General features: G+C 36.1%; 2 protein-coding genes across 6 annotated transcripts in view; one reads left to right on the top strand and one right to left on the bottom strand.

The window, feature by feature from the left end:
• Positions 1-3,546, top strand: part of LOC116302895 (lipoxygenase homology domain-containing protein 1) — a 20,753-nt gene extending 17,207 nt beyond the window's left edge. Inside the window, exons 39-45 of the mRNA XM_031712298.2 lie at positions 152-399; positions 583-706; positions 910-1,101; positions 1,421-1,627; positions 1,807-2,107; positions 2,451-2,557; positions 2,689-3,546. Of these exons, the coding sequence (XP_031568158.2) occupies positions 152-399; positions 583-706; positions 910-1,101; positions 1,421-1,627; positions 1,807-2,107; positions 2,451-2,557; positions 2,689-3,065 (1,556 nt within the window). The 3' untranslated portion in view covers positions 3,066-3,546. The remainder of the gene's footprint in view (positions 1-151; positions 400-582; positions 707-909; positions 1,102-1,420; positions 1,628-1,806; positions 2,108-2,450; positions 2,558-2,688) is intronic.
• LOC116302896 (kinesin-like protein KIF27) lies at positions 3,163-25,066 on the bottom strand. Of its 5 annotated transcripts, none has more exons than XM_089039959.1 (27): positions 24,925-25,066; positions 22,560-22,697; positions 21,453-21,539; positions 20,852-20,959; positions 19,605-19,743; positions 18,130-18,276; positions 17,676-17,756; positions 16,862-17,031; positions 16,404-16,553; positions 16,241-16,321; positions 14,747-14,841; positions 12,774-12,996; positions 11,470-12,130; positions 10,641-10,735; positions 10,279-10,424; positions 10,044-10,137; positions 9,636-9,769; positions 9,112-9,376; positions 8,628-8,920; positions 7,991-8,192; positions 6,881-6,953; positions 6,619-6,748; positions 6,008-6,427; positions 5,336-5,489; positions 5,141-5,193; positions 4,159-4,229; positions 3,163-3,393 (listed from the first exon to the last, which is right to left on the bottom strand). In XM_089039959.1, the coding sequence occupies exons 1-27, from the start codon at positions 24,955-24,957 to the stop codon at positions 3,353-3,355; spliced, it is 4,284 nt and encodes a 1,427-aa protein (XP_088896085.1). In that variant the 5' UTR covers positions 24,958-25,066; the 3' UTR covers positions 3,163-3,352. The 5 variants fall into 5 exon arrangements, with proteins under 5 accessions (XP_088896085.1, XP_088896086.1, XP_031568165.2 ...); XM_089039960.1 differs by having other exon boundaries at positions 11,578-12,130; XM_031712305.2 differs by having other exon boundaries at positions 11,794-12,130.

Raw genomic sequence — 25,066 nt, 5'->3', positions numbered from 1 at the left:
AATTAACTAAACCTTTTATGTAAGGAAAAAGGTTGGTTTTCTCCTGATAAACATCCGCCTCCTCATCTCTTGGAAAGACGACCACAGGCAGAAGAGAACATTAATATCTGTTGACCCATTCTTCAATTCAAACACTTGTTTTTTTTCTTAGATGTACGATATGAAATGACCGTGTACACAGGAGATATCACATCTGCCGGCACTGATTCCAACATTTTCTATAATCTCTTCGGTATCGAGGGAACAACGCCTGAAATGAAGCTGGAGAAAGAAGAAAGTCGTTTTGAACGCGCAAGCGTGGACAACATCCCAGTTGAAGTAGAAGACGTGGGGAAACTGGTTAAGATGAGGATCCGCATTGACGGTACTGGTAACAGACCAAGCTGGTTCTTAGAAAAGGTATTAATATTTTGTTATATTCAAAAGATATTCTCGTTTTGAAGTTTTGCGTTCAGTCTTTACACTGTGCAACTTATTCCTCTTTTTTTTTGCGTTATAAAAAACAGCGCGTGCAGTTACACACCGATTCAACACTGCCGTTTGTGAACACCTTTTTTAATGACGAAAAATGATATGTTTTAGATTCTTTTGAGGAATTCCGATACAAATGTCGTGGATACGTTCGTTTGTAATCAATGGCTGTCGAAGGAAGAAGGCAAACTGGAGACAGAAATACTATGCGAAGAGGCGACAAAAACTTTAAAGAGTAAGTATACATCCGTTCATCACTATCAGTCGAGCTTTAGACTGATTTCCTAGTAAAACTGATAGTGATGACATTTTTCTGAATAAAGCTGATTTTTTTTCACTATGGAAAAGAAAAATCTGTTGCAGTTTTAAAAGCTGTTTTCTTCCACTGGTTTGCAAGATGGCTATATATTGTATTAATCTCTTATTATGTCTCCTCAGAAACAACTTACACAATTAACGTAAAAACAGGCGATGTGAGTGGTGCTGGCACTGATGCGAATGTTTTTATCATTCTCTTCGGAGAAAATGGTGACTGTGGAGAGCAGCCCTTGAAACACTCCGAGACACACAAGGATAAGTTTGAGAGAAATCACACAGATGTCTTTAAACTGAAGAATGTGTATTCGTTAGGTTAGTATACCTGGGGTGTGGCTGGAATACCAACGCGAATATAGTTTTGTCAATACGGCCAACTACCATCACTCAATTTTGTTATACGAATAAAAAATGTAAAAAATGAAAACAAAATCAGAGAAAAGAATTTTGAAAGCCTTTTGTCCAGAATGACATAAAAGCGTTCTTTAATGAACGAGAGGCTAGTTAGTCCAGAACAATAGTTATTCAATTTAGTCACTATATTTGGGTTTATGAGGTATGTTTTTCGTGATTTTATTTTTCATCTTTCACTTCTATCTAAATTGGGCTCCCTTTGGTTACGTCTCATTCACAGGTCAGTTAACTAAGGTTCGCATTTGGCACGACAACAAGTTTCTCGGGGCCAGCTGGTTTTTGGAGACAGTTGAAGTGGTGGATGAAACAACAAACAACACTTATCAGTTTCCATGCAATAAATGGCTGTCTAAAGATAAAGATGACAAGAGTCTAGTACGAGAAATACCTTGCTCAAGTACAACAACAAACGACAACCACTCAACAAGTATGTGTTCAAATAATAAGGGGAAATACATTAGGGATAGAGTCAAAAGGGGCGTGGGAGTATCAATAAATATTGGTCCCTAATTTGGACCACTGTTTTAATCTTGTAACTTAGATACTAATTATATTTTATTACTCTTGTTTCTAAATAAAAGAACTAATTGACCAATTCTATTGTAGCTTATGAAGTAACCGTGATTACAGGCGATAAACAATACGCAGGAACAACACAGAACGCATGGCTGGTTCTTGAAGGAAAAAACGGCTCGTCACAAGAATTCCTCATCGAAAATAGCGCAAGTACGAAACTCCTACGGAAAGGACAAACAGACTACTTCAAGTTCAAATCTAAGCCACTGGGGCCGTTGAACCTTGTTACAGTGGGCCACATAAGAAAAAGAGGAGGTGATGCTAAAGTAACTGGAAAAGAATCAAGGTGGTTCCTTCACGAGATTATTGTTCAAAACGAACAAACAGGAAAGTAAGTTAAGAATGACAGTATATAGAAGCTTTACACCATCGACAAAACTGAATTCTTTCTGATGTAAATCACATACCAGATTCAATCGTTCCTGCCTCCTGTCATGGATGCCTTCGCGTGGTGGTACAACGCCTCTAGTGGTTTACCATTTCAGACCACGTGTTATTTTCTAGAGAATGAGGTTCTTTGTTTGAGTTGTGTTCAGGAGATGCAGGGGCTCCATATGCAAACACGTCCAAGATAAAAACAAGATCAAATCAGACATATGTGATCACATACTAGTATAATATGCATTGTCTTGATGTAGAACACATTTATATGATAAAACTCTGTTCATTTATAGGTTCGTGTTTCCCTGTCGCCAATGGCTTCCATTGAAGGATAACAGAAAAAATGCTCTGCGTCTGGAGTGCAAAGAAAGCGAAAAACCTCGCATTGATGCATTAAGAGGTAACAAAATTAAAAGTGTTATAAAATACATATTATTATTATTACGAAACGACGCGGGCTAAGATATTTAGTGGGAATCTGTTCCTAATTCATCTTTCAGCTAAAAGCAATTTATATTCATTCCAATGTAGATCTTCAGCCAGTACAGTACTCCATAGATGTGCACACAGCTGATGTACCGGGTGCTGGAACCGACGCAAATGTTCACGTCACTATATACGGATCCAATGGCGACACAGGACGAAGACCTCTGACCAAAAAGTTTGTTAACTTATTTGAACGAGGGAAAACAGACAACTTTCAAATGGAGGCATTAGATCTGGGACAACTGACGCGCCTGCGTATTGAACATGACAATAAAGGATTGAAAGCTGGTTGGATGTTATCAAAAATAGACGTTACGAATCTCGCAAGTCAAGAGTGTGTGTCCTTTTCTTGTAACCAATGGCTTGATAAAAAGAAAGGAGATGGAAAGATTTGTAGGGATCTTTTCCCAGTAGCAACATAAAATGTCCTTTACCTCGCATTTGATCATAAGTCATCAAGTTTACGCGTTATAAAGAATTAGATTGTAATTAAATCAACAACTCTAAAATCGCAAACCGTTTTGAGTTTGGATAAGGGAAACTTTATTTATGGATATTTTAAGAATGATCTTTTTACCGCGAAATTTTTGTGGAAAATGGTAATATAAAGAATTGAAATAAATATATTTATTTACAGAACAAACGGTAGACAAACCTACGTAAAGAAAGACCGCACAAGTTTAAACCACTCATTTCAATACATTGTTTATTATGAAGGTCCCCATGGATTGAGGGCAGGTTCAATCGAGTCTGAAACAAAAAATGTTTCGTTATAAATTGTTATAAATATACTCGTATTCTGATTGGCTATGGGAATTTGTTTTGTGATAGCACACATCACGCGCGCAATAACGGCTTCTCTAATTTGTAATACATTAAAAGAAATAAAAAAACTCAATCGCTGTGTAGCGTGCAGTTATATAGAATAGATTGAAAGAACTTTTCTTAACACTTTACATTTTCTGTTGATCCCCAGGTGTTTTATACCTACACACAACATGCGTGCATGTTTTCTATTTAGTATATAGCATACATATGTATGTAGCCAGGGTCTCTACCAATCCCCAGGTGTTTTATACCTGCACATAACATGCACGCATGTTTTCTATTTAGTATATAGCATACATATGTATGAGCCAGGGTCTCTACCAATCCCCAGGTGTTTTATACCTGCACACAACATACGTGCATGTTTTCTATTTAGTATATAGCGTACATATGTACATAGCCAGGTCTCTACCAATCCCCAGATGTTTTATACCTGCACACAACATGCGTGCATGTTTTCTATTTAGTATATAGCGTACATATGTATGTAGCCAGGGTCTCTACCAATCCCCAGGTGTTTTATACCTGCACACAACATGCGTGCATGTTTTCTATTTAGTATATAGCGTACATATGTATGTAGCCAGGGTCTCTACCAATCCCCAGGTGTTTTATACCTGCACACAACATGCGTGCATGCTTTCTATTTAGTATATTGCTACATATGTACATAGCCCGGTCTCTCACCTTGAACTAAATCAGCTTGTGATTCATCTTGAGTAGGACTGGAGCTCTGTAATCGTCTTCCAGGACTGTCTCTGTCGACGTATAGATTATCAGAAATGAGAGCGGTATTGAATTGCTACAGCACCTGGTGTCCTCGATTTCCTTATTGGTGTAGAACATGATACTATGTTCTATTGTTATAGCTACGACATTTTCCGATATAACGAACACTCTCATTGGTTGAAAGACGACCACGTGACACTAGCATAATCTAAATGTATCCCGACCGGGAAATAAGTAAATTAGTTCCCGGTTAGGAAATTACTTGCACGTGACAAAATAAACAAGTGCAGCAGAAAACGCAGATGGCGTGATATTTTGCACCAATCACAAACAACAAAGCGGGAGCAAATATTTTGCAATAAGCCTTTTCATAGTTTAAGAATCGATTCCACTGCGCATGCGATTTTATCCCGAATTTCTCATCTTCTTTTGTCTAAACCTTCTTTTGTTCTTAATTAAACAAAAGAAGGTGAGAAATTCGGGATAAGATCGCATGCGCAGTGGAATCGATTCTTAAACTATGAAAAGGGGCTTATTGGAGCTTAAACAACAAGCAAAACAAAACAGAGATTTTCCAGTGTTTCTACAGAGAAATTACAGACTTGCACTGAGAAAAAGGATTCGGAAAATACGAAAAAAGCGACTAAAAATGCTGTTGCTACTCTCCTCGCTTTTTGGTAGAGAAATACAAGACCGCATGTGAGTTGTATTTGTAAAATCATGTTCAGTTTTCATGCATTTAGCTTGCTAAATAAAGTTCTTATTTCGTTAACTGACTTCTCAATACTTCTTAATTGCTATATAACAAAACACTTAATGTCTGGTCCCTCGGGAAATTAATTATAGTTTGGTTCTCCCTCGAGTCTTGAGACATCGAGATTCTCGGGAAAACAAAACTATTTCCCTTACGACCAGACATTAAGTATATATTGTAACATACCTGGTTGAGGAGGAGGTTTGGTTCCTAATTGCTGTGCATTTATCGACGGATTGCTGCAAAAAGGGATTATCAATTTGCATTGAACACTGGTCAACCTTTATATACTATATATATACTATACTTGGGTGGTATAGCCTAGCCACAAGGAACCTGTATTTTATCCTCATACCCCATTGGTTCAACCAATTACTTTACCTCTAGTTCAGTGTCAGTTCTACCACTGGCTGTAATGTCTGTACTCTCAATCCCTGCTGACTTGTTTTCGCGTAACTTCTTTTTTAGTTCTCTACAGGTCTTTTTGTAATAATAAACATCTCGCTCCAACTGCTGTACACGGGAATGATTGTCACTAAAATATAAAAAATAATTATATGTATATATATGATATATATGATAGCCGAATATCTAGTATTAATGCTCACAATGTACACTGTTTATATTTCACCGAAAACATTGTATTTAACCTTTATTGAAACTTTTTAAATTGAAAATTACCCATAATGCACCCGATATATCGATATTTATTTTATTTACTGAATTTTTGCAAAAGCGCTATATATACGTATATATACATACATATATATATATATATATATAATAAATTGGTCACGAAAAAAGAGACAATTCACCGCTAAAACCATTGGTCAACTGAAGCGTGCAAGATTCCTGTCGTCAGTAAGAAAGTGAAATAAGCCTGACCGACATGTGCAACGACTCTCCAGTACTATATGGTATATTGTGAATATCAGTTGACGCTCAAACAAGACTAACCCTGAGTAAATGAGTCTTTAATAAAAAAGACCTGGTAAAATTCGTTTTGCTATCGGCCAATCAAGTTTAGATGCTTAAGCAACGGTTATTCTCTACCTTTCTTTTCCTTCGTGACGAACAGCATTTTCAGCGTCTCTTACTTGACTCATCAAGAACTGTATCTTTTGTTCGTGTTTTTGCTGCAAGTTGGTGACTTTGCGTTCAGCCGCCATTAGAGCCTGCTGTAATCCTCTTTGTAACTCTCCAATGATTCTTTCTTGTTCGTCGATCTTTACATCCTTCTCGTTACAGTCCAGATGCAGTTTAGCTTCAGTTTGTCTTAACTGAATGACCTTGTCCAGGTATTTAGACAACAGGTTCGTGGCTTCTTCTCTTGGAAGTGATTTGATCTCGGTTATCAGTTCGATGTTTAAATCATCATTGGACTGCAACTGCTGTTGTTTGTTCTTTATTGAGTCATTTTTGTATTCGATAACAGCATCTAAAGCCTCGATACCTTCGTCCAATTCTATCAACCTAAAGCAGAGTACAATAAACAAGTTTTATTCAAATATAATTCAGTCAAATTCAACTAGTGGTTTACCATCAATGCTACGTTCTGATTAGATAAGTTACCACTAGGCATTAAGTTATAGCCTACTAGTCGTATATATTTGACTACCGACTAGTTGGATTGAACTAAAACAACTGTTCCTAAATAAACCCACCTTCTTTCCTCGCCTGGATCAAGCAGTTCTCCATCTTGCAATTTACTTTCCAATATATTCCTTTGTTTGTGTAATTCATCTCTGGTTTGAAGGAGCCCAGTGAGTGGTGTCTTAACACATACATCAACCCCTGTCATCAGTGTAAAAACTACGTCAAGACATTCCCGATTCTCAAATTGAATTGGAATTCAATGATGCTGAGTAGAATTGTTTGTTGATTTACTCATGTGCTTCAAGGGTTTCGTGAGTATGTGACACATACCTGGTTCTGATTCTTCGTTTTCTTTTATTTCTCGCTCGACTTTCATTAGCTGGGTAGACAACCGTAGAATGTCCTGAAGATACAATACATGACAAAATACATTAAACATATTTACCAACTTACTTCAAATCCTTACCCCATACTACCCAAGTTATTATAATTACCATAGACTTGCCCCAAGTCGACCTTTCTCGGCGGACTTTGCGTAAGTCTATAATTACCATTACCAATGGGGTTAGGTTTAGGGTTAGGGTCTGTTGTACAAAGCCTGGATAGCGAAGAGCCTGGTTGAACGAAGGGTGAATAGCGCTATCCAAGGGATAAATCCTTATCCATTGGACAAATTTATTGGATAACAGCATCGACTTATCCACTGGAAAAGGATTTATCCGTTTGGATAGCGCTATTCACCCTTCGTTCAACCAGGCTCTTATTGACTAAGTTACTAGTAGCAACCGTCGGTCACTTGGCAAGACCATGTGCGCAACGAGGTGCTGCATGGAAAGCTATCGCGCAAAATACGTTGTAAGAGACCGTAGCTTGCAGGCCACTTGCTCACACCACAGTGACATACAACTCAGTTGTCCACGGCAGGTTGAGCTTCTTGTCGAGGTCAAAAGCTATTTTTCATAGATCAGCTTAGGCGTTACACTGTTCTGCAGTCAACTGATGAGATCTGGGAGTGTAAGAGACACAGACCAACATGGCAAGCCATCGCCACCTAACCCTAACAATCGAGGAGACCCCACAGGATGATGATTATCTTACTAGTACACATGGCTAAAACTTGTTTTTACTGTAAAAATACTGAATTTTTGCAGCTGTTGTTTCATGTTAAACTATTATTTAATGGAAGAAATAGGACAATGGTGTTAATAGGCAAACACAGCAAATGTTCGTAGCCAACAATCAAGAAATTAAGAAGAACTTGTCTATGGCTGAAACATTCGCACAATTTAGATTAGCTTTTGACAAAGCGGAATGTTACATCGAAAATTATAAACAACATAGTCTTATCGAATCCGCAAATATTAGTATTTAATCCCACTAGATATTTTTTCTACTACAGAGTTAATATTACTGAATAGGAAAGCAAAATCAGCTAAATACCTTGTTTAGTATTTGACTTGATCGTAGTTTCTTAATTTCCAACGCGCTTTTCTCATTTATCATAACTTCTCTGTTTTTTACAATTTCTTCTCGTTTTTTCAAGTCTTCCTCGAGGGCTTCCATCGCCTGCTTCTGCTGCAGGACTTTGTCAATCTCAGAATCTAACCATTGTTGTTTTTTCTGATAACCCATGGTATCATCCCTGAAAGTAACACCATGTGTGTTCTTATGTTGTGAAAACACTTGTGAAAACACGTGTGAAAACATCTCAGAACTCATGCACATTTTTAATTTACGACATTGTTGAATACGATACCGTATACTTACTGTATACAGTATTGATTTGCTCTTTCCATGTCTGGTGCTCCTTCTATTCTGACAAACTATTTATTTCAGGAGGGGTGGGAGGGGGGACAAGGGGTAGGCTCACGTGAGCTGCCCTATTAATACTGGTTTGGTAAACACTAGGCAACTTGTCTTACATATTGATAAGACGATGTGTAAGAGTAATTGGCAGTGTAACATACCAAAATCATGTCTAGTTGAACACCCCTCGTGGAATTCTTTGTATAACCGCCAATAATATTACATCGCGCTATAGCTTTAATATTTGAATTGGATATTAGAGCGAACATACCCCTTATCATCTGAACCCTGTTTATTGATCGTCCTCAGCCTTCTTTGTGCGTTAGCCACCTGTTCTGTTTTGCGTTTAATAATCTTCTGCTGCTGTTCTCCCTGTTTTTCCAGTTCTTTAATCCTCTGAAGGTGTTTACTCATATCTCGTTCAAGTCTACTTTTCTTCTCACTCTCTTCTTTTAAACGTTTGTTCACAGTCTCCTGTTGGTTCTTCATTCGTTCCATGTAACTTTCTAACTCTTTCAGCTTCCTCTCTTTTTCTTGATGAAATAAAGTCATTTTCTCTCCATCCTGGAATGTAAAAAAATTTCAACCTTTATATAGCTACCTCTATATCTCTTTTCACGATAACGCCACTCATACCACAAGATATAATGACGGAAGACAAAAACTTAAGACTGATGGGTTCTCTGGGTTAAACTGTATGATTATAGACTCATTACCATCTAGGGTTAGGGCTAACAGGATCTTCTACAGCATACCTTTTGTTTTTTCTCGAGTGCTTGCAGTTTTGATTCCATAGCCTGTAGCTTTTTCTTATATTCCATCTCTGTCTTTCTTTTTTCGCTAGTTTCAACATTTGCTTTACTTCTGCTCTCCTCTAGGATCTTTTTGCTATCATCAACTTCCTTCTTTGCCGCTTCCACCTCATCCTGCAAACTCTGAACCTTTTTCGAAAAATGCTTCTTCATTTTCCTTTCTTCTTGTTCGCTCTTCATAAGTTCTTTGATCAGCTCCTCTTTTTGCCTTTGAAAAAATTAAAAGCGTTAAAATATTTGCACTGATTATTCTCGCTAGAAATATATGCAAAGAGCATTTGCAAACGTTTTGAACGCGAGTGATGTAATGGATATCCTTATCAGCCTACGATGAAGATCAAACACTGCTTATTATGGTCATTCAGCTCAATTGAGAGTCTAATGTATGTCTTACCCTTTGTTTACTGGTGTTTGAATTTATCTTATATTATTTTACATACACTACAATACAATACACTTACACATACCTGATGTTGATAGTCAAATCTCTCATTCTGTGCTGGGCCTCTTGAAGCTTTATTTCAGTTTGTTTCACTTCTTGACTTATTACTTGGGTGCTGGACCGTAGACTCTTTAACAAATCATTGCTGTTTTTCTCAGTCTGAAAGACGATGAATAAATGAATAAATGAGTGAATGAATGGATGGATGGATGGATGGATGGATGGATGGATGGATGGATGGATGGATGGATGGATGGATGGATGGATGGATGGATGGATGGATGGATAAATGGATGAAGAAATGAATGAATGAATGAATGGATGGATGAATGAATGAATGAATGGATGGATGAATGAATGAAGAAATGGATAAATGAATGAATGAAGAAATGGATGCATTCATGCATGCTAAAAAGGTACTGTAAGAGCTTACATTATCAGTAGGTTGTAGTCCACTAAGAGTGAAAGAAGGTATATTTCTTTCCCCAACAAGATTTCCTCTAACCTTCCAAGTTCTTCCAAGTTCCCTGTAAATTAGCAGAAAGACCATATCAGGAGTTAATGAAATTATCCTTGAATTATTCAGATAGTGAGAGGTAATGTCTGGGAATAGGGGTGCTCCATCCCTCATCCAGCCTGTATCAGCCCCTCAAGCATGTGTTCTAAACCTTGAATCTTCCTTTTCTTTGTCTTGTTCTTCTTCACTTTCACTTGATTCAGACAGAGTACACAAGACCTCGTCTTTCTCTTCATATCTTCTCATCAACAACTGGCTTCGAGCACGAAAACCTTGAATCATTCGATCTGCAGATAACTAAAATGTAACCACAATAAAACCTAATGTTCTGAGAATAAATCAAGTTAATCCTTTCATAATGGTGTAATGTTCTCCCATATCACACCAAGATTCATTCCCTAGAGGGAAGTTGTATCCATATCCATGTGTTTTATGATGAACAACCGTTAAACAAAACAGAGTTCTAAAGAGTTTTATTTGATGGTAAAAAGAAAGAAAATAAAAGGAACATACAATGGATGGACTGCTATGCAAATCTCTTCCCTCAAGTTTAGTGTCTATGCCAGTGTGATCTGTTGGAGCTGTGTTAGCTCTTAAACGACCATAAGCTGAAAAATATGGAAATACATTTGAATCATTTTAAAAATATTGATTTAAAGACGAGAACAACAAGTGGTTTCATACCTTATAGTACACTCAACAAAATTACTCGACTCTGGTTGGTCCAGAGGAGTACAATTATAGCGTTAATTGTACTCTGTAGGAATACCGAATTAAGTCGCTATGGCAACATGGCCAAAACAATGTGAAAGCAAATATTTTCTACCATTTTGTACTTAAAAAACATATAAATGAAATTGTTAAAGCCGTAAGAACTAATCATTTTTATGCATCTCAGTTGCACGATGGACTGAAAATCGGCCACCAAATAGACAAAGATGAATGGCGTCACTTCGCATTTTTTACTGAAATTTTGTTGAGTGAACTATAAACAAAAAATCGCAAGATCTTCTCGTACAATTTGGAATTGATAGACACTCGTAATGTTTTGAAAGTTATTTAATTGCACACGCCCAAAGGCTCGTGCAATTATAAGAACTTTCAAAACATTACTCGTGTCTATTAATTTCCAAATTGTATGAGAAGATCGTGCGACTTCCTATACAAACACCTCTTCCTACTAACAGTAAACTACTCAATCCATGTCCCTTCAGCATTACATCATAGTACATACCAGGTCCTACAGTAGACTGCTTATGTCCCTTCAGCATTACATCACAGTACATACCTGGTCCTACAGTACACTGCTCATGTCCCTTCAGCATTACATCATAGTACATACCTGGTCCTACAGTAGACTGCTCATGTCCCTTCAGCATTACATCATAGTACATACCTGGTCCTACAGTAGACTGCTCATGTCCCTTCAGCATTACATCATAGTACATACCTGGTCCTACAGTAGACTGCTCATGTCCCTTCAGCATTACATCACAGTACATACCTGGTCCTACAGTAGACTGTTCATGTCCCTTCAGCATTACATCATAGTACATACCTGGTCCTACAGTACACTGCTCATGTCCCTTCAGCATTACATCACAGTACATACCTGGTCCTACAGTAGACTGCTCATGTCCCTTCAGCATTACATCATAGTACATACCTGGTCCTACAGTAGACTGCTCATGTCCCTTCAGCATTACATCACAGTACATACCAGGTCCTACAGTAGACTGCTCATGTCCCTTCAGCATTACATCATAGTACATACCAGGTCCTACAGTACACTGCTCATGTCCCTTCAGCATGGCGTTATTAAGTTGAAGCTGCTGTTCAAATAACTGGTCATCTTTCTTCTTGATGATCAGCTGGTATTCTTGTAGCTGCTGTGTGAGCATTCTCTTCTGTTGATCTACTCCTTTCAACTTTCTCCTGAGACTGTCTATTTCACCAGACTGCTTAGCAAATATTTCTTCATCATTCGACAGTTCAGATTTGTACTGCAATTAAAAGAGTTTTTCCATTATTAAGATACATTATATAGTAAGCAATTTTTTTTTTCATTTTTCAATGAAAAACCTTTGCCTAATTAAATAACACAACGATACAACTTTAACTTGTGAAAAAGATATTTCTCACTAATTGCAACATGTTTACTTGACAAAGATCCAAGTAATTCGACGTTCTTCTGTTAAGATATATCACTTGAATGTTTTATGTTTTATAATTCTTAGCAAACTGATCGCATAAGCTTCATTAATGCGGGCAAAGGTTCATAAAACTATGCACACTTAAGATTTTGTTGGTTGAATTAGGTCCCCATACAATGTACATACATGTTCTTGTTGACTTTCAGCAAAACAGAAGGAAAGGAAAAAAATTCTAGCCATTCATTGAGTGTTCGTGATCACGAAGTCAATGAATCGGAAGCTTATTGCAAGGGCTGATCCAGGGGAAGGGTCGGGGGGGGTCGCGACCCCCCTGTCATTCCTGAGGTCAAATGGGCTTCTTGTGGTAAAAATGCAACTGGGATACCTTTGCCCACAAAATTTACCCCTGAGACCCCCCTTCAAAAAACCCTGGATCTGCCCTTGTATTGTATGCCATAATTATGGTTCCTAAGCAAAAGGAATTCATATATACCTTGATATTTTCTACTCTCAATTTGTCTATCATCTTCATATAACTAACATCTGATTGGCTGGTGCTCATAGAATATTTAGTGGTTATGTCATCCAGCATCTTCATCCAGTCTTCATACTGACTGGCTTGTGTATTATTCATAGTACCATTACTGTGGAATGTCCTGAGCAAAGCAGAGGCACTTACTGCACACTGTATGTAAGCTTCACAAAGCCCGCGATATCTGTAACAAAAATACATGTATTTATGAGCAAAATAAGACCAATTAATTGCATCAATCAGGTTTTGAAATTTAAATCGTGGTTGCTTAAATATACCCTGGGATATAGGGAACCACTGGTGGGGAGCCACCACTGTGGTCATGGATTTACATTTATTACACCATCATAATATTATTTTATTAATTTAATTATAATAATAATAATTTTATTGAATAATATATTATATCAAATCCTATTCTTCATAATATGTCATTAACCAGATTTATAATTTAGAATAATACTAAATATTAATCTACATAAAAAAGAAGGAAAAAAAACTAATAATAATATACTAAGTACAATAAAAATATATCTAGTATAATTATAATTTATATAACGACCATAAAATATGTTATATAGTATTAAAAAACTCAGTTAGTCAGTTTTTCATCTTATAATTCCTTCTTCTTTGTAAGTATTATATATTAACATATTCATATTTAAATAATGGACAAATTCTATTCGTTTTTTACAATCTTGAAAAAATGTATAAATATTTAAAAATTATTAATTATTGATTAGAGATTACTGTTATTATTAATTATTGATTAAAGACTATATATTTTATTAAAAAACTCATTAATAATTCATGAAGGAAACACAATAGAAATCATGACCATGAAGGAGGTTTTATATCTGATATAGATTCGTCTTCATTTGCATAAACTTTAACTTGGATTTTCTCTATCAAACTTGGTTCATTTCGTAAAGTATTCGGTACAGTATGAGAACATACATCTGGAGTTTTTTAAACCGTTTAATAAACTCGCAGATCGTGTTTTATCGGGTCTAAAACCACTCGGCTACGCCTCGTGTTTTATACCCGATAAAACACTCCTGCTCGTTTATTAAACAGTACAAAACTAATCCTTATAATATATACTTTATAAAATAATGGCAAAACTATAAATAAACATATATGCGAGGGAAATTCTAGCTAATTTCTGCAATTGCAGTCTGTACATCCAATTGTGGTTCTTGAACCTTTAAGGCACAGAAGAGCTGATATCAGAGAAAGAAAGGTTGCAGTGGTTGCATAATCTTCTCCTTTCTTGTTAGCAATTTGCATTCCAACCTCAGTATAATCAGATATAATACAATTTTTTCCTGGTAAAAGTACTAGTCGCTGGTCTTTTCCCAAGACCTAAGACTTCAAACTGGCATATTAACTGACATACCATAATCTAACCTTACCCAAGTGCTCTATTTTTGTTTTTCTTTTTTCGTTTATAAGGTTCATAAAGTTTTCATAAAGACTTTCCTTAATATTCTGGCAGTTCCTAAGATTGCAGATTAATACTGATAGTTATGTACAAAATCTTTTATTCTCACTGGTACTACTTTATTTTTTGTCTTCCATCTTTATTGGTATTTTTCTATTTTCTCAAGCTTATTGAACTCAATTCTTCTGTCAGCAGGCACAGCTACAGTGTATATCGATAATTCAGATCTCATCGGATTCCTTCTCAACCAGCACTCCGCCTATGTATCGCAGGCTTAGATTGGATAATATTCTATCTGTCTGGATGGTAAAATCCCACAGCAACTTGAATTCATGGTTCTCCATGACACTAGGAACATGTTCGTACCATTTGTCATGACATGGTAATTCATGGTTATTCACCCATTGGCTAACAATAAAACAAGTACAAAAGAGATGTCTCCCTACTCAGCCCCCTAGTTATTATGAACATTCTATTTCATCTCCTCTACCTCTGTAGTTTTTCCTCTGTTTTCTCCACTTTTTGTTTATCGTCAGTACTTGATACTGTTGTGAGCCTACGCTTTTCTAACTCTTCGCGTAATGCCTAAAATATGATCAAGCAAAATAATAACAAGAATAGTAACAAGATGAGATAACTAGCTAAAAACTAGTATGAGCTGTGTCGGTGTTTTTAATGAAACTGTAATGATAAAAAGGTAAATTATACACCGTGAAAAGATGAAAAAACTTACTGACATTTCCAGACGGCGGCCAGTCTCGCCCACACACAAAAGATTACAGCGGGTACATTTGGTACAACATACAACATTAGAAGTGGTGCAAACAAAGTGGTCAGTGATTTTAACAGTGGATTTAGGACCGACAACAGAAGTGTGAGAGGCTATATGAGGACAAGTATAACAACGTCTGCAAGAGCAGCGAAAAGGACCAGGTTCTTTGTCAGAGGGAAGAACTCCCTTGACCAAAAGAACTAAGATTACGATCCCGTTTATAAGAAAAAAGAGGGCGGTTGTTGAAAATAGCATAAGAGTCAATCAGAGAAAAGTTGCGGTTAACAATGGGTTTAATGGAGTTATTAATAGGATGATAGGAATGCATCTTAGCACTCTAGTGTCCATTACAAACCTACTGACTCTCATTCTTATTTACTCTACTGGTCTTGTAATCACACTCTTAACGCTATTCTGTTCTCGCAATTTCTTCGTCTTCATGATTTGTGTAGTGATGATCTTGATTTTTCTGTTAAATGTTCTGAAATGCATTCCTTCTTCCTTAAGCGTAATTATCCTGCTCATGTTATCGATCATGCCATTTGCAAATTTTCGTATTTCATATTGATCATACCACTGCTCTCACTCCTTACACTCGTCCCTCTAATGATATATGAAGGACTAGTATAGCGTCCTAAAGGTCAATAAGTTTTTTCATCTTTTCACGTTGTATAATTTACCTTAATTTTATCATGATTACAACTGGTGACAATTAATTATGCCACCTCAAAGGTGGATACAGACAGACATGACAGACAGACATATCTTATTTGGCATTTTGTACATAATTGCACATCAACTTAAATCCAAATAAGTTACGAATATATACGTATGTTTATGTATGTGCATAATATCTATATTCACATATTCCACACATGCACGTCATACGTCCATATATATTCTGTATGTATAAATGTTCATATAATTATTTCGATAAAATGGGTTAATAATCCTAATCATCTTTATGCAATATCATAAAAGTATTGATTTTTATTTGTTTTGTTGTTGTTGCTTTTTTTCACTACACAGAGCAAAACAATTGTAAACGTATTTTGCTGATACAGCCGCTAACTCAATTAGCGCCCCCCCCTAAAATTTTAGCTGCATCCGCCCTTGCACCTGACGCCCACATTAATCATTTGTATTTTCAGTCATAAGTCATAAGGAACATTGCCTAATGTAACATCTTATTTTACTACATAATATTCTTACTATAATCTGATGTTGCATAGCTGCCAGTCTTGTGTTCTGTGGATCTCTGTTTATAATAGGTTTGTTGCGAATATTTCGAGCCTACAGAAGTAATCAAATTGACAATTATTCCATATTAATAACAGTTAAAACGTCAAATTTCTTCAGAGGTCTATTAACTTACCCTGGTAGCATATTTTAGGGAATTCAGGTTTTCACCAAAATCTTGTTCAGCAGGACTGAGACAGGTGATCATGACCGTCCTTGCATTACCACCAAGAGAGTCTTTCAGTAAGCGAGTTACCTTGCTATCACGGTATGGCACATGCAGTGCCTTTGTGTATTGGAAACAAAATAATCTAGTTAAATTAATAATACCCTGGATTTTACCAATGCCACCCTTGATTTTCTTTGGTCCAAACTCTGGTTCAATTCCTGAACTTGGCTTACATAATATTATAGTATCAACAAGTACATGTAGATATTTTTAGGTCTCTTGATCCAAGGGAAGTTTTTATCCATTTTGAAACCCAGCACTCTAAATTCCAATTTGATATGTGATATAGTTGTGACCTGCATTTGATCTAAGCTGGACGTGTTTTTGTGGTTGGACAAAATTTGAAGGTAACAGCTGTGTATTACCTTTTTCCTGTGGTCTGCCAATGCACTTATAACATTTCCCAAAGACAACAATCCACTGTTTATCTGCACAGATTCTTTGAACCTCTCTCCAACATTGCCTGTCCTAACGGCTCGTTCGGAACCAGCCAGATCAACAAAATGAAACTTAGCGTACTTGTAGTCACTGTAATCTGAAGATAATAACGGAGAATTAAATATTCAAGGTGATTTTGAATCCATACACAGCAAAACATCTTACAAGGATTTCACTAACACAGATTTTGAAATACTGTAGTAGCAAGACCCAGAACACTGACGGGGGCTTAAATGGATACAGGATGCACTTCGAATTCACTTGTGAACACAAGAAAGGGCTTACTAAATATCTATTAGACACCCAGAAAACAGCCGTGAGCCCAAATGGGTTACATGATGCACTTCACTTGTGAACACAAGAAAGATGATGCACTTCACTTGTGTTAACAAGGGCATATCAAACATTGATTGGCACCCAGAAAACAGCCGTGGGCCCAAATGGGTCACCAAGGGCGGATCCAGGGTTTTTTTGAAGGGGGGGGGGGGGGGGGGTCTCAGGGGTAAATTTTGGTGGGCAAAGGAGTCCCAGTCGCATTTTTACCACAGGAAGCCCATTTGACCTCAGGAATGACAGGGGGGTCATGACCCCCCGACCCTCCCCCTGGATCTGCCCTTGGTCACGAATCATATTGGCAAGAAAATCTCTAGAACAGGTTATAGTCTAGCAAAAAAATAATAATAACTGCAATTGAAACAAATGGCAAATAGGGAAAGATAGCAGGAAGAAAGGTTTTCTGACCGGTATCCTGTTCCTGGTCTGTAGTCTGTTGGTTTGCTGCAAACATGTCTTCTTCATTCAAATCAGCCATTGGTTTTTGACCTACAAACAAATAGTTATAAACTAAAATAATATATATGATCAGTAAGTTTTAGCTTCAAAATATGCCACTCCCTTGCCTTGCCAAAAGGAGGTTATCACTTGATATAATGATACTAGTTAAAACATGACCATTAGGTAATACTATTTTGTTCCACACTGTCCAATGAAAATACACCTAGGCTGCAATGCCAGATGGGAAGGAACAGTGGAATAACCCCCAATAATACAAATAAAATAGCTTTCCTGCATTCCTGTTTGCTTAGAGTACAGTCTGAGTGCATGGCATTCCAATATTTAATTATTCATGTGACATACTTATATATAATGTGAATATAGCATGGGATCTACTGGATGCTTCATACATGTGACATACTTATATATAATGTGAATATAGCATGGGATCTACTGGATGCTTCATTCATGTTTGTTATTCCAGTGTGTCTGGCTGCAGATCCTGTGTCTAGATAACTCATAACTTCATCTATAGTCTCTACCAACTGTTCTGTAGCACCAATCAAAACTAAAAATAAAACACAAAATGTGAGTTAAATAAAGCATACAATCAATGCATTTTTTAAATTAAATTTGCATTTTAAATTCATTATTTGGTATCACCCAGGGCCTGGTTGTACAGAGCCTGGATAGTGCTATCCAATGGATAAATCTTATTCAGTGAATAAATTTATTGGATAACAGTATCGACCAATCCACTGGATAAGGATTTATCCACCGGATAGCACTATCCAGGCTCCTTAGTCATACCCTGACTTTGATGATCAGACCAGAGGTTATTTAAGGATGGGATATGTTAGCTAGCTATGTCCTCACTCAGCCAATCTTACTAATCAGGTGCAAGCAGAAAAACCCTACATCATTTGGTATCACCCAGGGCCTGGTTGTACAGAGCCTGGATAGTGCTATCCAATGGATAAATCTTATTCAGTGAATAAATTTATTGGATAACAGTATCGACTAATCCACTGGATAAGGATTTATCCACCAGATAGCACTATCCAGGCTCCTTAGTCATACCCTGACTTTGATGATCAGACCAGAGGTTATTTAAGGATGGGATATGTTAGCTAGCTGTGTCCTCACTCAGCCAATCTTACTAATCAGGTGCAAGCAGAAAAACCCTACATCTACATCCAATTAGCTTATTATTTTAGGTAAATGACACTTCTAATAAAGTTTATCTATCTATCTCCTGGGGCAACATATATGGCCATCACTGACTTTCAAAAGAAAGACTAATATCTAAAATATACAGAACCATAAGAAAGAGCAAGCTGAAATAATTGTCATCACAAAGTAGTGTGGATCCTTGAGGCATAAGTTATATCATTTCTATGTATACAAATTATATATCTTTTTATAAATAATTATAATAAATAATAATAAATAACTAGCTAATAACTAATGTGAGCTGTATTGTTGTTTCTAATGAAAAAAGCAATGATAAAAGGGATGTAAATTATACATCATTTAAAGATGAAAAAACTGACGTTTCGGATGGTAGTCCTTCGTCGGAGTGAAAGAGGTGATAAAAAGGAGTGTTTATATGTTAATAGAATAAGACAAAAGAAACCAATGAGAAAAAGGTTCTTATTATAGTAAATAATAAATTAGACTTTCAGAAAAGTTATTTGCAATCAAAGGTACAGGGATTTTTATCTCTTCAGTCAGCTGAGGACTGACTACTGCAGTAGCTTTGTTATTATAATAGTGGTTTGTTGAAGATTTGTCCTGACTGATTAAATACTTCAGCAGGTAAAATTTTCACACTTCATTGAAGATTGGTTAGTTTTGAAAAGTGATCTCAAGTAGTGTGTTTGCAGGCACCATTACCTGTATCACCCTTTTCATTCTCTCTTATATGTATGTCTTTACTAGATGTTTCTAAGTCAAAAAGAAGGTCTCTCAGTTCTTCAAGATAGATCTCAATATATGACACATGTACCTCATACTCAAGTTTATGATGGTTTTCCTGCAAAGAAACCAAGAAAATATAATCAAAGAGGGATAGAGGGATGAATGAAGAGAGATAGAGGGATGAATGAAGAGTGATAGAGGAATGAATGAAGAGCGATAGAGGGATGAATGAAGAAGGATAGAGGATGAATGAAGAGAGATAGAGGGATGAATGAAGAGAGATAAAGGGATGTATGAAGAGTGATAGAGGAATGAATGAAGAGCGATAGAGGAATGAATGAAGAGAGATAGAGGTATAAATGAAGAGAGATAGAGGGATGTATGAAGAGTGATAGAGGAATGAATGAAGAGCGATAGAGGAATGAATGAAGAGAGATAGAGGGATGAATGAAGAGCGATAGAGGAATGAATGAAGAGAGATATAGGGATGTATGAAGAGTGATAGAGGAATGAATGAAGAGTGATAGAGGAATGAATGAAGAGTGATAGAGGAATGAATGAAGAGAGATAGAGGAATGAATGAAGAGAGATAGAGGGATGATATGAAAGAGAGATGCGAGGGCATGAATGAAGAGAGATAGAGGGATGAATGAAGAGTGGATTAGATGATGAATGAGAGAGATAGATGATGAATGAAGAGAGATAGAGGGATGAATGAAGAGAGATAGAGGGATGAATGAAGAGGGATAGAGGGATGAATGAAGAGAGATAGAGGGATGAATGAAGAGTGATAGAGGGATGAATGAAGAGTGATAGAGTAATGAATAAAGAGAGATAAAGGAATGTATGAAGAGAGATAGAGGAATATAGGAATGAATATGGAGGAATAAAAAAACAACCCAACGAGGAATGAATAGGGCAGGTCAGGGACAGCAGAGCCCTGAAATCTTGTAGACTTTAGCCCCCTTTCCACCATTCTACAAGTTATTTTGTGAATGAAATCAGAGTTTTTATGGCATACAGCTGCAATATGATATATCTATAAATCCTAATACACGTACTTAATGACAAATACTGTTTCTTATAAAAATATGTGTACTTGCATCTATGTGCATGACCATTGTCATTTATTTGCTATGTACGTAATTTAATACGTACAATGATCATCCAAAGACAGATTCAATATAAGTAACTTGTATGATAATAATGTCAACAAATCATACCTCAATATTTTGAAATATTTGTTTGACAGCTCTGGGTATGATGCCTAATTCACTGTCCCTGAGTACTCCAGTATCTATGCCGCCTACAGTGTATGTCTTACCAGAACCCTGACAACCAATCACAATTAATATTTGAATCATACAATTTGACATCATGACAAAGGTATATTGATATTATGGACATCAACCAGTATTTCTGTTGAATTGATTAAAAAAAGAACAAAAAAAGAAAAGCATATGTGCCTATGTCATGGATATGCCTTGATTTGACGTCCATCAGAATGAGTTTTCTATGCATTTTATTGAAAAATATTGTTAGAGTAAAGACTTATATGGTGGAAGTATATAATGTTCCACAAGTATTTAAGTGGGGTTAAGCTTCTTTTGGGTTGATGTTTTTTATATAATACAAGCCAGAAGTATCTTTAGGGTGAAATGTAAGTGCTGTGCACCCACTCCTCACATTATCACATGCCAGGGACCCTCATAAACTTCCATCTTGTGCTGTAAGAGACTCTTGGTGGCTGGTATTGGAGTCCTTACATTCATTAATGTAGAAGAGGAGGTGTATTGATAATCTTATAGAACTGCACATTTTTACCGTTTGTCCATAGGCAAATACTGTTGCATTGTATCCTTGGAGACAGCTCTTGACTAAAGGTTCGACACATGCTTCATATACCTCAACCTAACAATTAAATTTCAATATTTCAGAATCTATACAACCTAAAGTCATATAGTTACATGTAGATCCACTCGTCCTAGTTGTTTTTTGGATTATCAGTCTTTTGAGGTGCAGAACCTATCTTTTTTAATGTAAACACGGTTCATATAATTCCGACTATATACAGTAACTAGTACATTTAAATCCTTGGAACCTTGGAGAATTAAAAAAAAAATTTGTTTCAATAATTAACAATTATTCGCCAAAGGCCAAGTGAATATTGGGGAATATTTACCAAGACGCGAGTCTTCGAGCGGCAAGGTAAATGTTATATTCTCCCATATTCACTGAGGCTGAGGCAAATAATTGTATTAGTATAAATACACAGGTAATTCTTTCAAAAAAAAAAAAGAAAAAAAGAAAAAAAAGAAGATAAAAGACATTTTTTTTCCGGTAACAGCAACGAAGTGGCCTTCCACCATTTTGGATTATCACTGGAGTTGATCATCATGTGATAGTATGAGTTTCTCAACAAATCAGCGCGCGATATTTTCAATAATCACCTGTGTATTTATACTTTGTCTAATAAATTGTTATTATTATTCAGTTTCCTCAGTGGAAGTTAAATAAATAAATAAATAATAATAAATAATAAATAAATAAATAATAAATAAATAAATAAATAAATAAATAAATAAATAAATAAATAAAGTAGGTATTGTATTAATTACAAAAAAAAGAAACAGAAAAAAACATCGTATAATACTGTATATGTGTCTATTAAGGGTTTTTTAGTACGTACAATTCCCCCTATGGATATAATCACAATGTACTGTAAATACTATCTAAATTTGGTCCCTGTGCTTGGGCTTATTAACCTTTATCATACACACTAAATTTCCTGCATATGACGACAATTTTTCGAGTGCAAAACGATAGTACACGGTCTGTGAACCACTTTTGAAACAGTTATTTTTGCTGATGTCTGTGAAAGTAATACACAACAAGCAGTGTAAAAACTTCTATATAACATGCATATCTTACTTGTGATGTTGCTGGGTTAAAAACAAAATCAAAGGTAAAACCCCTGTCTTTTCCAAGGACCAATTGTGGCTTGCTTGGGACACAATATACACACTGCCCAACATTATGCACCTTCTCTTGACCAATCAAAGGACGAACCTAAAGATTAACAGTATACAATAAGTCTGTTTTACAAGTAACATAGCTGGTGCTGGGTTTTTACTACAATCATATAACTGGAAGCATAAATAAATAAAATTAACTTAATTTAGGCAGATGACATGTGACAACCACAGCTCATTATGACAAGGGAACCCTATTTTATGTAATAAACCAATTTATTATATGGCATGGTAATTTCATGTGCTATGATTGGCCAATTTGCTGTCCATACATGTAACTTGCAGTACAGAGTGTACTGACTTAATATGATCTTTTCAAAAACATTGAAAGTCTTCGTGATAAAAAACTTTTACGGATGAAAATCAATGAAAAACATTAATATACCATTTAAAAATAGCTGAAAGTCAAAAGGCATTTAATGTAAAACTTATCATACAAACGACAGCTCTTTTAATTAAGGCTCTACACAACACTAGTCGAGTGATTTTGTATGAATAGAAAAACTTGAAAAACTAACTATGAAACTAAAACTAGGCCAAACTAAAAACTAAAGGCTGGTGAATAGCGGCTTATTCAGTAAATGAAGTAAAGATAGTTTTACAAGAAGAATAAATTTGTTATTTCAGTAGGCTTACAACGTCAAGTGTGAACTTATCTGAATCGATCAGTTGAAGAAGCCAGTGGTTTCTTTCGTTAACGTTTTAAGCAGTTTCTAGGCTCATCTGCTCTTGAAGTATTTCCATATTCCAGTAATATTTCATCCACATTTTCGACAGCAGAGTTGGCAGTACCTTTTTTAATCAAGTCGAAAGTGTGCTGTTTTCATGACTTCAGCCATTGTGCATATGGTGGCCTACTTCAAAACAGTCAAAACGTTGAAAAGTGACGAAAACCTATCCATGTTCAGCAAGCCGTAATTTTCAAAAGCTTCTCATTCATTTCGGGGAAATTTTGAGTCCCCCCCCTAAGAAATGGCAGGAAAACAAACAGAAGGCTGTAGTATTTTTCATCTTGGTTGTGAATATTTTGAAGTCTAAAGGAAGTTTGAAGTATGACAGTTTTCTTCTCAATCTCATGTTGAGTTCTTGAGGTCTTCTTTTGATGCCTTTTTTGCTTTGCATTTAATGTTTTGCAAAAGAAAGCCTCACTTTTGTTAACTAGTATTTCAGAAAACTTTAAACTATAACTAAATTCATTCAAAGTAAACTAAAACCTCTCTTTCTGAGTGACTCAAACACTACATGACTTGTGGCACGTACACAAGCCCTTCCAATGCAGTTCTCATTTGACATGCGCTGTCAACTTTACTTTTTGTTGCTTCGCCTCTTTTTAATCTCATTGGCTTGCCATATAATAAATAGCTCTTATTAACCTTGTTTACTCGGTCCGTACAGTAAACTATGGATCCTCGTTTTTCCCCACATTTTTAATGGCCCTCACGCTACATGCTTGGGCCATAAGGCAGTGGAAAAAACTCAGTCCATAATTTATGGTACAGACCTCGCACTTGGTTAATAAGAACTATATGTATGTTTATAGCAAACTAAGGAAGACACCTCTATTCAGATATTTAGGACCCCAAGTGTTGGTCTGGTGGGGCTTAATTGAACTGATGCACATCCAATGCAACTAAGCCAACGAGGACTTAAATGAGCTGTTTTTTTCTTACAAAATATACAACTATTAAATGACATAAGGGCTAAAGTTAAAGAAAATTAGGTTTCATAGACAGTTGTACTAGCAAAGCTAGCTTTATAGTTTTCAAATAATTTAAATAGCATCCTGGTTAAATGAAATAGACAACTTTTTGTTACTTCGTTCATATCTTTATATATAAGCTTATATATATTAAAATATTCTATTTGCTGAGCTACATTGTTAAAATCAAACTGGGTAATACATATATGTAAATACTATCATGTTTGTCAAGTACACTATATGTGATTCCTGGTCTGGTGTTTGGTTACAAACGAAGCTCATCCGCATTTTCGTACAACAATATAATCAAATACGACCAAAAATCAGTCAAGGAAAGAAGAAAGGCTACTGGAAGGTTGTCATTAACTAATATAACGTTATGTACCCCGCTGGCAGAGTTTCCTTTAATTTCTGCCGAGCGAGAGAAAGAAACACGTTTGCAAGAAGAGGAAAATAACTAGGGTTATTAACATTTATGCCGCAATGACAATAAACGAATTTCGAGGTTTTCCAGCATTTAAACCTAAAATTTTGAAGCTTAATAGTAAATCGAGGGAGTGCTTACCCGTACAGCGACTTTAATAGGTACTTCGTCCATATTTCTTCAAGTTATAAATAAAGAAAATACGATAGCATGTTGGAGTTAGAGTGCGCCATGTTGTTTATGTGATGAGCACTATAGAGACAAGGCACGACGCAATTCCGAA

Source organism: Actinia tenebrosa, unplaced genomic scaffold (assembly GCF_029948245.1).
Source record: "Actinia tenebrosa isolate PJP-AT-01 unplaced genomic scaffold, QUT_ActTen_1.0 PGA_scaffold7__59_contigs__length_16204524, whole genome shotgun sequence".
In the NCBI taxonomy this organism is placed as follows: domain Eukaryota; kingdom Metazoa; phylum Cnidaria; class Anthozoa; order Actiniaria; family Actiniidae; genus Actinia; species Actinia tenebrosa.
The sequence above is the reverse complement of the archived record's forward strand: the minus strand, read 5'-3'. Positions and strand labels throughout refer to the sequence as shown.

Excerpts from the sequence above, each read along its gene's own strand:
- LOC116302896 (XM_089039959.1), bottom strand. The coding sequence starts at position 24,957 with ATGGACGAAGTACCTATTAAAGTCGCTGTACGG. Across the intron at positions 18,277-19,604 it reads GAATGAAAAGGGTGATACAG|TTTTGATTGGTGCTACAGAA; the intron begins GTAATGGTGCCT and ends TTTTATTTTTAG. Across the intron at positions 4,230-5,140 it reads CAAACCTCCTCCTCAACCAG|AGACAGTCCTGGAAGACGAT; the intron begins GTATGTTACAAT and ends ATACGTCGACAG.